The sequence below is a fragment of the Entelurus aequoreus genome, linkage group LG16 (assembly GCF_033978785.1).
Source record: "Entelurus aequoreus isolate RoL-2023_Sb linkage group LG16, RoL_Eaeq_v1.1, whole genome shotgun sequence".
NCBI classification, from domain to species: domain Eukaryota; kingdom Metazoa; phylum Chordata; class Actinopteri; order Syngnathiformes; family Syngnathidae; genus Entelurus; species Entelurus aequoreus.
In genome coordinates, this window is record NC_084746.1 from 10,382,135 (window position 1) to 10,396,610 (window position 14,476).

Here is a 14,476-nt window from a genome sequence, read left to right on the forward strand (position 1 = left end):
GCATCCTCACCAGCAGGAAGTCCAAATAAGGAGTGTGTCAGTCAGCCTTACACTGCCTCACACAACACCGACTACTATCAAGAGAGTACAGCTTTCATTTCAATTGCAGCTCCCGTGGAAATTGTGGAGCTAATAAGCCGTGAGGTCACTTCTAGGTGCTTTTTAGATTGCATTAACTCCATTTGAGGCGCCTAAAAGGGAGGGTTTGATATCAAAAATCAGGAGACGCTTGCAGTCCGTCCTCATTGGCTCAAGGGTGAAGGAGCTGTTCTTATAAAGCGAGGCTCCTCTCGCTGCCGCCTCGCTGGAGACTGACTCTGGAGGACTTTTGTGCTCGTCGACGGGTTGCCACGGAGCCTGAAGACTGAGACGACCCTAAACTGGACCACCTGTGGACACTCCTGAAGGAGCACGTTCAACAAGTAGGTGCATTTGAAGACACGTGCTTTGTCGTCACTTGTTGCAATGTGGACAATATTGATGCAACATCTCTATAATTTTAAGTGTGAATCTATTTTTGTGTCATTTTCAGGTGGCATTTGTTTGTTTACATGTTGTTTACCTCCAGTGTTTTCATTGGGTGCCCATGTGAAATGTACAATACAAACCTGACAAATATGTACAGAATCATATTTTATATATAGTACATATAGCCCACTTGATACGTTTACTGTATAAATACTAGTGGCAATGTGAATTATATATGTGTTAAAGTTACATTGGAGAACATCACGCGTTTAACCCTTGTGTAATGTTCATATTGTTGTTACTCAGCCAGCGTTTGTGGGTCTGATGGACCCGTTGCATTTTGTGGCTCTTAATGCCTCACAATCAAACACGTTTATGTTGAAATACTGAACAGATGTTTATTGGGATAAGGTAAACACCTGAAAATGAAATGAAATGAAAATCCGGAGCCCAAGAAGTGCCGAGACTTGACACACCTGGACACGGTTTCTGCATGAGAGTACATGAGAGCGGTGGTGTGGTTTTAAAACCATTTTAACGCACACGAGTTGAAAGTGTAATATCATTGTTGATTTTGTGGCTTTTAATGCCTCACAATCAAACATGTTTATGTTAAAATACTGAACAGATGTTTATTGGGATAAGGTAAACACCTGAAAATGAAATAAAATGAAAATCCTGAGCCCAAGAAGTGCCGAGACTTGACACACCTGGACACGGTTTCTGCATGAGAGTGCATGAGAGTACATGAGAGCGGTGGTGTGGTTTTGAAACAATTTTAACACACACGAGTTGAAAGTGTAATATCATTGTTGATTTTGTGGCTTTTAATGCCTCACAATCAAACACGTTTATGTTAAAATACTGAACAGATGTTTATTGGGATAAGGTAAACACCTGAAAATGAAATAAAATGAAAATCCGGAGCCCAAGAAGTGCCGAGACTTGACACACCTGGACACGGTTTCTGCATGAGAGTACATGAGAGCGGTGGTGTGGTTTTGAAACAATTTTAACGCACGCGAGTTGAACGTGTAATATCATTGTTGATTTTGTGGCTTTTAATGCCTCACAATCAAACTCTTTTATGTTAAAATACTGAACAGATGTTTTACCTTTATCCCAATAAACATCTTTGATTGTGAGGCATTAAAAGCCACAAAATGGAACGGGTCCGTCAGACCCGCAAACGCTGGCTGAGTTTGTCAACACTGTCTACTCTCATTTTCTCGCACATTTGACCCTCTGATGTCCTGTGTACCTACACTCTGTCCTCCTCCTGTCTAGGCCTGCTGTGTGTGTGTGTGTGTGTGTGTGTGTGTGTGTGTGTGTGTGTGTGTGTGTGTGTGTGTGTGTGTGTGTGTGTGTGTGTGTGTGTGTGTGTGTGTGTGTGTGTGTGTGTTAAACAGTGCTCTCATTTTCTCGCACATTTGACCCTCTGATGTCCTGTGTACCTACACTCTGTCCTCCTCCTGTCTAGGCCTGCTGTGTGTGTGTGTGTGTGTGTGTGTGTGTGTGTGTGTGTGTGTGTGTGTGTGTGTGTGTGTGTGTGTGTGTGTGTGTGTGTGTGTGTGTGTGTGTGTGTGTGTGTGTGTGTGTGTGTGTGTGTGTGTGTGTGTGTGGTACACAGAACATCAATTTCCACACTTCTTTTAGCCCCGGGTCCAGTGGACCCGGACATCTTATATGTAGTATAAATGTGTAGGGGGGGTGTATGGTGTGTGGTCATTAAATATGTATTCTGATATATGTTCTTCACAGAAAATGAGCCAAAGTCAGTGAGTCTCAGTTTGAAAAATGTATTAATTGTATCATTTTTCTTTTAATAAAAAATGAAAACGGGTCCCACAGACCCAGACACCACACAAGGGTTTAAACTAGGGCTGTCAAAGTCACAGTAACTCCTTACCAATAAGTTCCTTTTTTTTTTAAACACGCGATAAACGGGGTATGCGTCCTGACTAGGGATGATGTTTGATAAGAAATTATCGAGTTCGAGCCTATTATCGAATCCTCTTATCGAACCGAATCCTTATTGATTCTCTTATCGAATCCAGATAGGTTGTTGTATATGGAAAAAAACACAATATTTGGTTTAACAAAAGCTCACTTTTATTTTATAAGAAAAAAATAAAATTAAATAAATAAATAAATATTGACTGTTACCCCCCTAAAAAATAAAATAAATAAATATTGACTGTTGTTACCCAAAGTATATTAAGTGGGATTTTTCAGAAAAACAAATATATACAGCAACACAAAAACAACCTGTCTCTGTGATCACTATAGGTGTTTAAATAATAATATAGTGTTAAATAAAATTAGTGCCTTGGGCACAAAACTGAAAATAATACAGCTCTCCAAAAAGTGCACTTCTGCTGCTATTGGAACATACTAACTACACACACAGGCAGACAGCTAACAAACAATCCAAGACGTCTAATAAAGTTCCAAAACAGATTAATCCATTTAGGCTCTTTATTATTGTTGATCTTGCTTTGTCTTTTCCTATCTTTACTTTTGTCTTGCACTGGACTGTTATTTTTATTTTTATTTTTAACTGAAATACACACAATGACAAATGTATAAGCTATGTGATTCAATTAACATACTGAAATGTAATACACAATATGTAAATATTAGCTTCACACAAATATACAGTACTATCATCAAACAAATACTTCTGAGTGTTGAAACTATTTCAATGGTGGAAATACACGACTGGCAGCCATTTTAAGTCCTCAAAATATCCATTGAAACAGTGCACAAAAATCGTTTTTCAATAAACATCTTACTATCAAATTTAACTACTTTCCACCTTAATATTGAGTTACATAAACAAGTTAAACAGTTTACTTACAGACTTATCTTTTCCAAGGCTTGTAAGAGCTAACACAACTTGTCTACTTCTCAATTGTCTCATGAACTGGACTAACATCCTCAACCTGGAAGTGCCCAAACTATTGACGCGTAGTATTTTCATATCGCCACAAGGTGTCAGTAAGAGTCTACAATCAAATGGGCATAAGATTGCCCATTTGGGATTCGTTACCAGGGATTCGAATAAAGAACCAACTCTTTTTCTTTACAATAGTGGCCTCGATAACGGGAACCGGTTCTCAAAAAGGGATTTGAGTCCATGGAATCAGTTCTTTTCTTATTGAACAATCGGGAGAATCGGTTTCGAACCTCATCCCTAGTCCTGACTCTTTTCCAAACCCTCGGCCCGTTCCTCGGCACGGGGGAAACGCGACGGCGTTCGGTTCGGTTACCGCTGAGCCGCAATCTCAAAAAACGCCAGCAGAAGTGCACGAAGAAAGGCTGCCATCCCACGCCCAAAGCCGTGGCAAAGTCGTTCGCCCAACAAGACAGGACTATTTTATTTTTGATGGGCCGTGAGACGACATCACCGGTGAACTCAGTAAAGTTAAAGTACCAATGATAGTCACACACACACTAGGTGTGGTGAAATGTGTCCTCTGCATTTGACCCATCCCCTTGTTCCACCCACTGGGAGGTGAGGGGAGCGGTACTGCATCAAAAAGCGAGTGGGTAAGGGATATCACCACATGGGCTCAGGTACACTTCAGAAACCCACTGTCAGTAACTACAGTTGGTCGCTACATCTGTAAATGCAAGTTAAAACTCTCCTATGCAAGGCAAAAACAGTTTATCAACAACACCCAGAAACGCCGCCGGCTTCGCTGGGCCTGAGCTCATCTAAGATGGACTGATACAAGGTGGAAAAGTGTTCTGTGGTCTGACGAGTCCACATTTCAAATTGTTTTTGGAAACTGTGGAAGAGGAAAAGAACCATCCGGATTGTTTTAGGGTGAAAGTGTAAAAGGCAGCATGTGTGATGGTATGGGCGTGTATTAGTGGCCAAGACATGGGTAACTTACACATCTGTGAAGGCCCCATTAATGCTGAAAGGTACATACAGGTTTTGGGGCAACATATGTTGCCATCCGAGCAACAATATCATGGACGCCCCTGCTTATTTCAGCAAGACAATGCCAAGCCACGTGTTACAACAGCGTGGCTTTGTAGTAAAAGAGTGCGGGTACTAGACTGGCCTGCCTGTAGTCCAGACATTGAAAATGTGTGAAGGCTAAAATATGAGAAGGGAGACTGTTGAACAACTTAAGCTGTACATCAAGCAAGAATGGGAAAGAATTCCACTTCAAAAATGTGTCTCCTCAGTTCCCAAACCTTTACTGAGTGTTGTTAAAAGGAAAGGCCATGTAACACACTGGTAAAAATATTTTTTTTGCAATGTGTTGCTGCCATTAAATTCCAAGTTCATGATTATTTGCAAAAAATAACAACATTTACCAGATCGAACATGAAATATCTTGTCTTTGCAGTCTATACAATTGAATATAAGTTGAAAAGGATTTGTTGTATTCTCTTTTTATTTAACATTTACACAACGTGACAACTTCACTGCTTTTGGCTTTTGTATAATTAAGGCTAGAGCTATCGATTAATTTCATAATCTATTTGCTTGTTTGATTAATCGAGTAATCGATTAAAACACACTTTATAGCCTCAATGTGTAAATAATTAAACCATTTTTCTGCTTGCCATAACCTTCATTTTTTTCCCCTGAATAAATGCACATCATCAACAATGATATTACACTTTTAACTTGCGTGCGTAAAAAAAATTGGAAACGCACCACCGCTCTCATGTACGCTCGTTCATTAAAAAGGCTAGTTAGCTTGTTTTGCAATAGTTTACAGTATTTTTTTTGTACTATGTTTTGTATTTTTGTTCATTATATTTCTTTTGTACTTATCATATATATTGATGTGTTTATTTATTAACATATCAGTTACTATCTATTTAGCAAAAGACTTAAGTAGATCATTTAAATGTATTAATTTTTTTGGAGTGATTGACTTTTATGCAGTGGCTAGATTGACAAATAAAACCGATCAGTACCACATAGATAGAGTAGATCCACAAATATAAGAACGGTTCTATAGTTCTGTTGGCTGTGAATGTTATTATTATTTATTGATGTTTGTGTTAATGCAGCACTCGAGGCTCGAGGCACCATGTGGCTGTTGGAGAAGCTGCGCAGCTCCATGGAGAGTAAGGGGACACACCCTCAGCCCCTGCAGACCACCGAGGCCATTCCTGTTTCTGTGTACGCTAACGTGCTCACGCCGCAAAAGATTCCCGATTTCTTCATCCCCCCCAAACTTATCTGCTGCCCGCCAGAGTCGGAAAGCCCCGAGCTTCAGGGCCGCTTGCGACCGTCCGCCTCCGACCACACCATCTGCATCCAGAGCCCCAGACCTCGCAGCGGCAAAAACCCCTGCAGCCCTCGCCTCTTTTCCCGCACGGGAGGGGACACGCGCAACCTCCAGAAGTCCGCAAACCGTCACATCATCCAGATAGAAAGCGCGGACGAGCCGGCCACGGGCGCTTCGGACAGCCTCAACACCAACGCGGACCCCCAGTCGCAGACCGCCATGTCTCTGCCTTACGTGCCCAAGGCTCAGACCTCCTATGGCTTTTCCACCCTGGTGGAGTCTCCCCATACCCGTCGCAAGGAGAGTCTCTTCCACAGCCACCCGGGTAGTCCTCTTACCTCCCCAAACTCCCAGAGGCGCTCGCAGACGGGGACTCATCTGACGCCGGCGGACACCAACCTCTACCGCTACTTCAGCGGTGGAGAGAGTGACACCTGCTCCTCGGCGGAATCCTCGCCCTTTAACTCCCCTCTGCTGTCTCGCTCCGCCTCTCTCCTGCGCTCCATCACCCAGGAGACGCAAGCCAAGGTAAGGACCTTACCTTTCGGTTCACCTGCACCTGTCAGGCTGGTCGGTACTTTGGGTACATCAGTATGTTTGCATGTTGCATATACAACACTCCATTTTCGCCCAAAGAGCACAGGTACAGTAAGCTTCCGAGCTGTATACTGTAAATGAGGGATCTCAAACTCGCGGCCCGTATTTTGTGGTCTTCCACTTAATTTAAGAGACTGGCCAGAAATGGTTCTGCGATCACAGTCAAAATTCTGTAGTTCCATCCCCCTCTCCCTGGGAGTTTGTCGGGAGAAAATCTCTGACGGGAGGTTGTCGGGAGAGGCGCTGAATATTGGGATTCTCCCGCTAAAAACGGGAGGGTTGGCAAGTATGCCCCTTTACTACTGTTACCCCAGGTGGCCCTTGGCAAAGGCTTAGTACCTGACTTCCCCCTAGCCAGGGATACGGTGAAGACCTCAACGGCGGAGCAGGCGGAAGATTGGTAGATGTAAGAACTACCACAACGGCTGCGATGGCGGAAGAAGGCACCCCCACATCCATGTGGGATGAGTTATGGGGAAATAACAACCCAAGACCTCAACGGTGGAACAGCCGGAGGATGATTGCTAACCCTAGGGAGCGTCACAACGGCTGGGATGGCGGATGAAGGCTGCAGCAGAAAAGGGTCCCCAGTCGTCTTGGACTCCATGCCACTGGACCCTGACACGGATCTGTCAAGGATCGTGTGGTGACTGTCTGTGCACCAGTCTCCCCACGTTAAACCAAGTCACGCACAGGCATCCTCCATAAAGGGATATCCCCCTACTAGGAGGATTGTCATACTCGCTTCGAGTGACCGCCGATGACTGTTTCAAACCTTTCAGATTGCCATATAACTTGGTAGATGTAGTCCAGAATATGCAAACACCAATGAGGAATTATTTTATCATATGTTTTGGCTTTCTCCATACCTTTCAGATTACCATTATGACTAATGTTGAGCATATTGAGAAGGAAATAGGCACTGACACTACTCATATCCACATAGCTTTTATTTGTACTAAATATATGTTGTCCTGTCAGTTGGATGACACATGGACATACATGCTAACTAGCATATATTTCCCCCGTTAGCATGTATGTCCAGGAACATACTATCTTTGTTAGACTAGATCATAGACTGTATTGGACAATATAGTTGACATACCAAATGTACATTTCCATTTGTTACAAGTAATAAGAAAAGGTAAATGCCTGACTTACTATTAAGGAGGAAATTACTCCTCTCCAGTACACCTGAATAGACCTTACTGGGAAGGCTGAGAACTCAATCAACCACGTCAAAATATACACTTTTTAATTAATTTTACATTCAAAATGACTTCAATGGGTCGTAATATGATTTGTTTGTTTTTTAGACATTTAAAACATTTCTTTGTAGCGCTTTGTTTAGTTATTTGCATAGATTGTTGTTTTTACAGACCCTCTCCATGCCGCTTTCTGACCGTCTCTTCTGGATTTGCCGTTTTGTGGGCAAAGCCCCTTCTTCAGGTAACTTCCATATTGAGTCTACAGACAGATATAAGTCAGAATTTGACTTACCACCTGAAAAACATTGCCAAAATCTGAAAAATTATGTCTAAATCAGATTAAGAAAAACTCATCCATGCATTTGTCTGCAGCAGGTTAGACTACTCTAATGGCCTTCTCACTGGGCTCTCTAAACCAGCTGCAAAGAATGCTGCTGCTCGAATCTGGACTAGAACCAGCATATATGAGGTGCCAGGTCACTGCACTGACTTCCTGTTGCTCAGAGAATAGACTTTAAAAGAGCTCTGCTTGAATACAGGTCTTGTCGTGGTCTTGTTCCAAAGTACATCCTCTGACATGTTAGAACCATACCAACCTTTGTGGAGCTCTGAGAGTCCCAGGGAGTGGTCTCATGCTGGTGCCTAGAGTCAGGACCAAACATGGTGAGACTGTGTTTGAGTTAAATGCTTCTAAAATCTAGAATAGTCTTCCAGAAAATGCCAATGTTCAAATCCAGGCTGAAAACCCTTTTATTGAATTTTGCATATGACAACTATAAGTATTTTATCTACACTATGGTGGATTTTCATTTGAATTACGGTTGTTTTTACGATGGTTTTATTTTCTAACTTTAAGTATGATGATCTATGTGATTATTTTATATATTTCTTTCTTGTAATTGTATGTAGAGCACTTTGAATTGCGCTCTATAAATAAACTGTTTATTTAACTTTGAAATTGGACTACAACTGATTTTTTTAAAATGGCGAACTCGAGCACAGCTCTTCGGGTAAACCTCTACCATATATGGAGAGGTTACTTGTTACTTTACCAAAAAAGTTATTGATCTACTTGCGGAAATACTCTTTAATAAATCTAATTAATTACTCGGGAAAGTAATTTATACGTTACTTTGAAAAAAAATAATAAATGTAATATCTAGCCAATGCATTTGAGAGATGTTTAATATAATAGCACAGTGTGAGGAGTCTGTGCTTTTAAAAGGCGGGGCCTGTTGCCTAGTGACGTGTATCGTCATCGAGGGTTTCAACTAGGATCCTGATGAGAGTGCGGAGATACGACCATATCACACCAATTCTCAAATCCCTTCACTGGCTTCCTATTCCACTCAGGATTGAATACAAAGCCTCGCTACTAACCCACCAGTGCCTCCATGGAAATGCCCCCCCCCCTACCTCAAAGAACTGCTCACCTCCAAATCCTCCACACGACACCTCCGCTCCGGACAGGCTAACCTCCTCCAACCTCCGAGGACAAAGCTCCGCCCGCTCCCAGTCTGTGGAACGCTCTCCCTGACCACCTGAGGGCACCACAGACTGTGGATGCTTTTAAAAAAGGCTTAAAAACCCTTATTTTTAAAAAAAGCCTTTTTTTTAGATATATGCATACTAGTTCTAGCTATTAGGCTGTTTTAGTTTTTATTTTATTTTTTTATTATCTTTTTATTTTATTTTTTTTTTTAATACACTGTAGCACTTTGAGGTTGTTTATTCAATGTAAAGTGCTTTTTACAAATAAAATCTATTATTATTATTATTAGCTGTGTTTGTTAGCTTTAGCAGTTAGCTTTGACTTCAGCTCCTTTGAATCTTTTCACCTGATTGTGCTACCTCTACTTAATGTATTATTAAATTATTATTAATTAGTCATATCTTCTTGTCAACAAACGGGGTATTGTTTGGATGGCAAGTTTAACACTTCAGTCATTGTTCAATTGTGTGCGTGTGTTGTCTGCTGTGTCACAGTGTGACGGCGCCTCTTCCTGTTTGATATCGAGTTCATTTTAGTGCGATACTGCTTGTCGCTTTCACCAGTAGAAAGATATTGCCCGCATTGAATTTGCTGCACTAACGACGCCGTCTTGTTGTCGACATAAAATGCAAATGAAACCACGACCCACCCACTGCAAAAGTATCATAATTTAGCCTTCGAAAATGCACACCTTTTTATTACATATTTTGAAATAGTCACGGCTATTCTTTTGTTGAAAAAAAAAAATTCATAAACATTACGTAGATTCACCCGGTCACAACATCGGGTCCACCTGCACGCTTTACAATCGATTCAGAGACTGCGTAAAAAGCTGTTTTTAGCAGCATTTATGTCGCACGTCTGTGTTATTATTCTCATGCCAAGATTGGATGAAAATTATACTTTATCTTAGTCTTTTTTTTGTCTTTCCTGATAGCCTGAAACAGGAGCTTCTGCCCCTCTGGCTTCGCTCTAACGTCACGACGTAGTCAGACTGCAAAACCCAGACATCCAAAACTGCATGATGCAAAATATGTGAACCTTTGGCATCGAGTATCCGACATTGTAACCACGTTTATTAGTCGGACAAGACGAATTTCGTCATAGGTCCCTTTAATAACGTTTCAGAATGCATAATAAGAGTCGAAAGGAAATCTTTGTTGGATTACATCACTTTTTGTTAACAAATATAATGCATGATACAGCAACAACAGAACCGATGTAACTATATAAATACATTTAATGGACAGTAACTTGTAGCTTAGTTACATTTAATGGAGAGTAACTTGTAGCTTAGTTACATTTAATTGAGAGTAACTTGTAACTTAGTTACATTTAATGGAGAGTAACGTGTAATTTAGTTACATTTAATGGAGAGTAACTTGTAGCTTAGTTACATTTAATGGAGAGTAACTTGTAGCTTAGTTACATTTAATGGAGAGTAACTTGTAACTTAGTTACATTTAATGGAGAGTAACTTGTAGCTTAGTTACATTTAATGGAGAGTAACTTGTAGCTTAGTTACATTTAATGGAGAGTAACATGTAGCTTAGCTACATTTAATGGCGAGTAACTTGTAGCTAAGCTACATTTAATGGAGAGTAACTTGTAGCTTAGCTACATTTAATGGCGAGTAACTTGTAGCTTAGCTACATTTAATGGAGAGTAACTTGTAACTTAGTTACATTTAATGGAGAGTAACTTGTAGCTTAGTTACATTTAATGGAGAGTAACTTGTAGCTTAGCTACATTTAATGGTGAGTAACTTGTAGCTTAGCTACAATTAATGAAGAGTAACTTGTAGCTTAGCTACATTTAATGGCGAGTAACTTGTAGCTTAGTTACATTTAATGGAGAGTAACTTGTAACTTAGCTACATTTATTGGAGAGTAACTTGTAGCTTAGTTACATTTAATGGAGAGTAACTTGTAGCTTAGCTACATTTAATGACGAGGAACTTGTAGCTTAGCTACATTTAATGGAGAGTAACTTGTAGCTTAGCTACATTTAATGGCGAGTAACTTGTAGCTTAGCTACATTTAATGGAGAGTAACTTGTAGCTTAGCTACATATAATGGAGATTAACTTGTAGCTTAGTTACATTTAATGGAGAGTAACTTGTAGCTCAGCTACATTTAATGGAGAGTAACTTGTAACTTAGCTACATTTAATGGAGAGTAACTTGTAGTTTAGCTACATTTAATGGAGAGTAACTTGTAGCTTAGTTACATTTAATGGTGAGTAACTTGTAGCTTAGTTACATTTAATGGAAGTAACATGTAGCTTAGTTACATTTAATGGAGAGTACTTGTAACTTAGTTACATTTAATGGAGAGTAACTTGTAGCTTAGTTACATTTAATGGAGAGTAACTTGTAGTTTAGTTACATTTAATGGAGAGTAACTTGTAGCTTAGCTACATTTAATGGAGAGTAACTTGTAAATTAGCTACATTTAATGGAGAGTAACTTGTAGCTTAGCTACATTTAATGGAGAGTAACTTGTAACTTAGTTACATTTAATGGAGAGTCACTTGTAGATTAGTTACATTTAATGGAGAGTAACTTGTAGCTTAGTTACATTTAATGGAGAGTAACTTGTAGCTTAGCTACATTTAATAGAGAGTAACTTGTAACTTAGCTACATTTAATGGAGAGTAACATGTAGCTTATGTACATTTAATGGAGAGTAACTTGTAACTTAGCTACATTTAATGGAGAGTAACGTGTAGCTTAGTTACATTTAATGGAGAGTAACTTGTAGCTTAGCTACATTTAATTGAGAGTAACTTGTAGCTTAGTTACATTTAATGAGAGTAACTTGTAGCTTAGCTACATTTAATGGAGAGTAACTTGTAGCTTAGGTACATTTAATGGAGAGTAACTTGTAACTTAGCTACATTTTAATGGAGGGTAACTTGTAGCTTAGTTACATTTAATGGAGAGTAACTTGTAAATTAGCTACATATAATGGAGAGTAACTTGTAGCTTAGCAACATTTAATGGAGTGTAACATTGTAATACACACAAACATGCTCCTCTAGTCGTAAAACAATGTGACGCTCCATCATGCCCGCTAAAAAAAAGGGGGGTTCAGGACTAGTACTTTTTAGAGGCTGTATAGTACTGAATATGATTATTTAGTATACCAGTACTAGTATAGTACCGGTATACCGTAGAACCAGTGGCGTGTGGTGATGTTAATGTCTGGTGAGGCACTGCATCATCACAGTCAGATTTACAAACATATGAACCCTAAATAGTATCTTATTCACCATGTGATTGGCAGCAGTTAACGGGTTATGTTTAAAATCTCATACCAGCATTCTTTACACAACCGTAGCACACAAAAAAGCACATTTAATAAAAAAAAACATTATCATGGTCTTACTTTTCTTGCTGGACAGCCTTTGCGTGTGTACCACGCCGTTTGAAAAGAACGGGTCTTCTGTCCCGAAGTCAAAAGCAAACCTTTTAGCTCCGGCGTTGGTATACCTTTAATTATTACCTCCTGCTTCGATTGAAAGTCCAGTTTAGAAAACTGTTTTATTTTACATATGTAATCCTCCATGTTTTTAATAAAAATCCAGGCGAGAGAAAATAAACAATAGCTTGCAAACTTTTTTTTTCTTTTTTTTTTTTCTTCTGCGGCCGAGGAATGATCTCTGGGATCACTACTGCCCTCTACCACCAGGAGGCCAGATTACTGTGAGCCTCAACCAGTACATTTTTTGCAGCAGATTTATGAATGCTCAGCACAAGAAATACGTTACACACATACAGTTGTTGACAAAATACACTGTACATTATATACCTCAGCTAACTAAACTATGCCATAGTTTAGTTAGCTGATATAATTCATTTAGCAATACGGTCTCACTGCACAGCAGCTCAGCAGTTAGCCGAGTCATTGTGCACAATCCATGTTGAGGCACAAATCAGTGACGTGCCTCAACTGGCTGCTGATCACCGCACCGTCTCTTCTCGGTATTTGAACGGCAAATGTGAAAATAAAAATAAAAATGATCTAAAACTGGTGAAGTTAAATGGAAAATAACTTTAGTATAATCACTGGATACATATAACAATTTAATTTTTTTTTTTTTTCTTTTTACATTTTTTTTCTTTCCATGACGGCAGGTGAGGCCCCGCCTCCCCCTGCCTCTAGTGACGGCACGCCACTGCGTAGAACCCTAAAATAGACAAAACATCTTTGCGAGTGTAAACAGAGTTTGCACGTGAACAAAACGATTTGACGCACCAGGATTTTTACACGGTTTTGGCACCAGAGGTGACCAAACCCTTGCAGCGGGAAGTTTACCTACACAACAATTGTGTTCCTTGTTACATTTAACTTCAGATTCCCCTCGTCTGTTCCCAGGTCTCCCGTGCCAAACGCTCCCTGGGCCGCCACAGCTCCCTCTCCACCGACGAGTGCAGCTCGGCCGACAACAGCCCCAACATTCAGCGCCGCCGCCCGCGTTGCTCCGCCTCCCCCGCCTCCCCCGCCCTCCGCAGGTGCAGAAGCGGCGGCCTCCGAGGCGCGGCGTCCGGCCCCCTGCAGCGCGAGCACACCGTCAACCTGCACAAGGGCGGCACGCTCAGGCTCAGCACGCACTACGACCCGGAGGCGGCCCGGCTGAGGGTGCGGGTGCTGGCGGCGGAGGCCATCTACGACCGGAAGACCGACCTCAAGAGCATCAACTGCTGCGTGGCGCTCTATCTGAAACCCGGCAAGAAGCAGAAGCAGCGGAGCACCATCATCAAGAACAGCAGGAATCCCGTCTTCAACGAGGACTTCTTCTTTGACGCGCTGCCTCAGGCGCAGGTGAAGAGTCTGGCCATGAAGATCAAGGTGGTGAACAAGGGCACCAGTCTGAAGAGGAACGTGCTGCTGGGAGAGAGACAAGTGCTGCTCAGTGAGCTTCTGGCAGGCCTTTAGGGGAAGACTTTTGCCGCTCAAAAACATCCTTAGAGCCTTTTCTTCGTTCCGCGCCACGTTTGTGATGAGGAGCTGCTAGGTGGGGGTCATCCTGGGAGACTCGCATCTTGCAACGCAGGAGCAGCACACTTCTCAAGTTAACATTTGTAAGGTTTCAATATAGTGGAATTGTGTAGTACAAAACTCCAAAAGCAGTGAAGTTGTCACGTTGTGTAAATGGTAAATAAAAAGAGAACACAACAAATCCTTTTCAACTTATATTCAATTGAATAGACTGCAAAGACAAGATATTTCATGTTCACACTGAGAAACTTTGTTCTTTTTCAAATAATCATGAACTTAGAATTGAATGGCAGCAACACATTGCAAAAAAAGGCATTTTTACCAGTGTGTTACATGGCCTTTCCTTTTAACAACACTCAGTAAAGGTTTGGGAACTGAGGAGACACATTTTTGATTTAAATTATTTCCCATTCTTGCTTGATGTACAGCTTAAGTTGTTCAACA

At 41.0% G+C, this 14,476-nt stretch overlaps 1 protein-coding gene across 1 annotated transcript in view; it reads left to right on the plus strand.

Annotated features, from left to right (window-relative positions):
- The first annotated feature begins 217 nt into the window (after positions 1 to 217).
- The window catches only part of LOC133631576 (C2 calcium-dependent domain-containing protein 4C-like), a 14,531-nt gene continuing 272 nt past the window's right edge, over positions 218 to 14,476 (plus strand). Inside the window, exons 1-3 of the mRNA XM_062023924.1 lie at positions 218 to 422; positions 5,512 to 6,260; positions 13,409 to 14,476. The exon at positions 13,409 to 14,476 is cut by the window's right edge and continues 272 nt beyond it. Coding sequence (XP_061879908.1) covers positions 5,532 to 6,260; positions 13,409 to 13,969 — 1,290 coding nt within the window. The 5' untranslated portion in view covers positions 218 to 422; positions 5,512 to 5,531 and the 3' untranslated portion in view covers positions 13,970 to 14,476. The remainder of the gene's footprint in view (positions 423 to 5,511; positions 6,261 to 13,408) is intronic.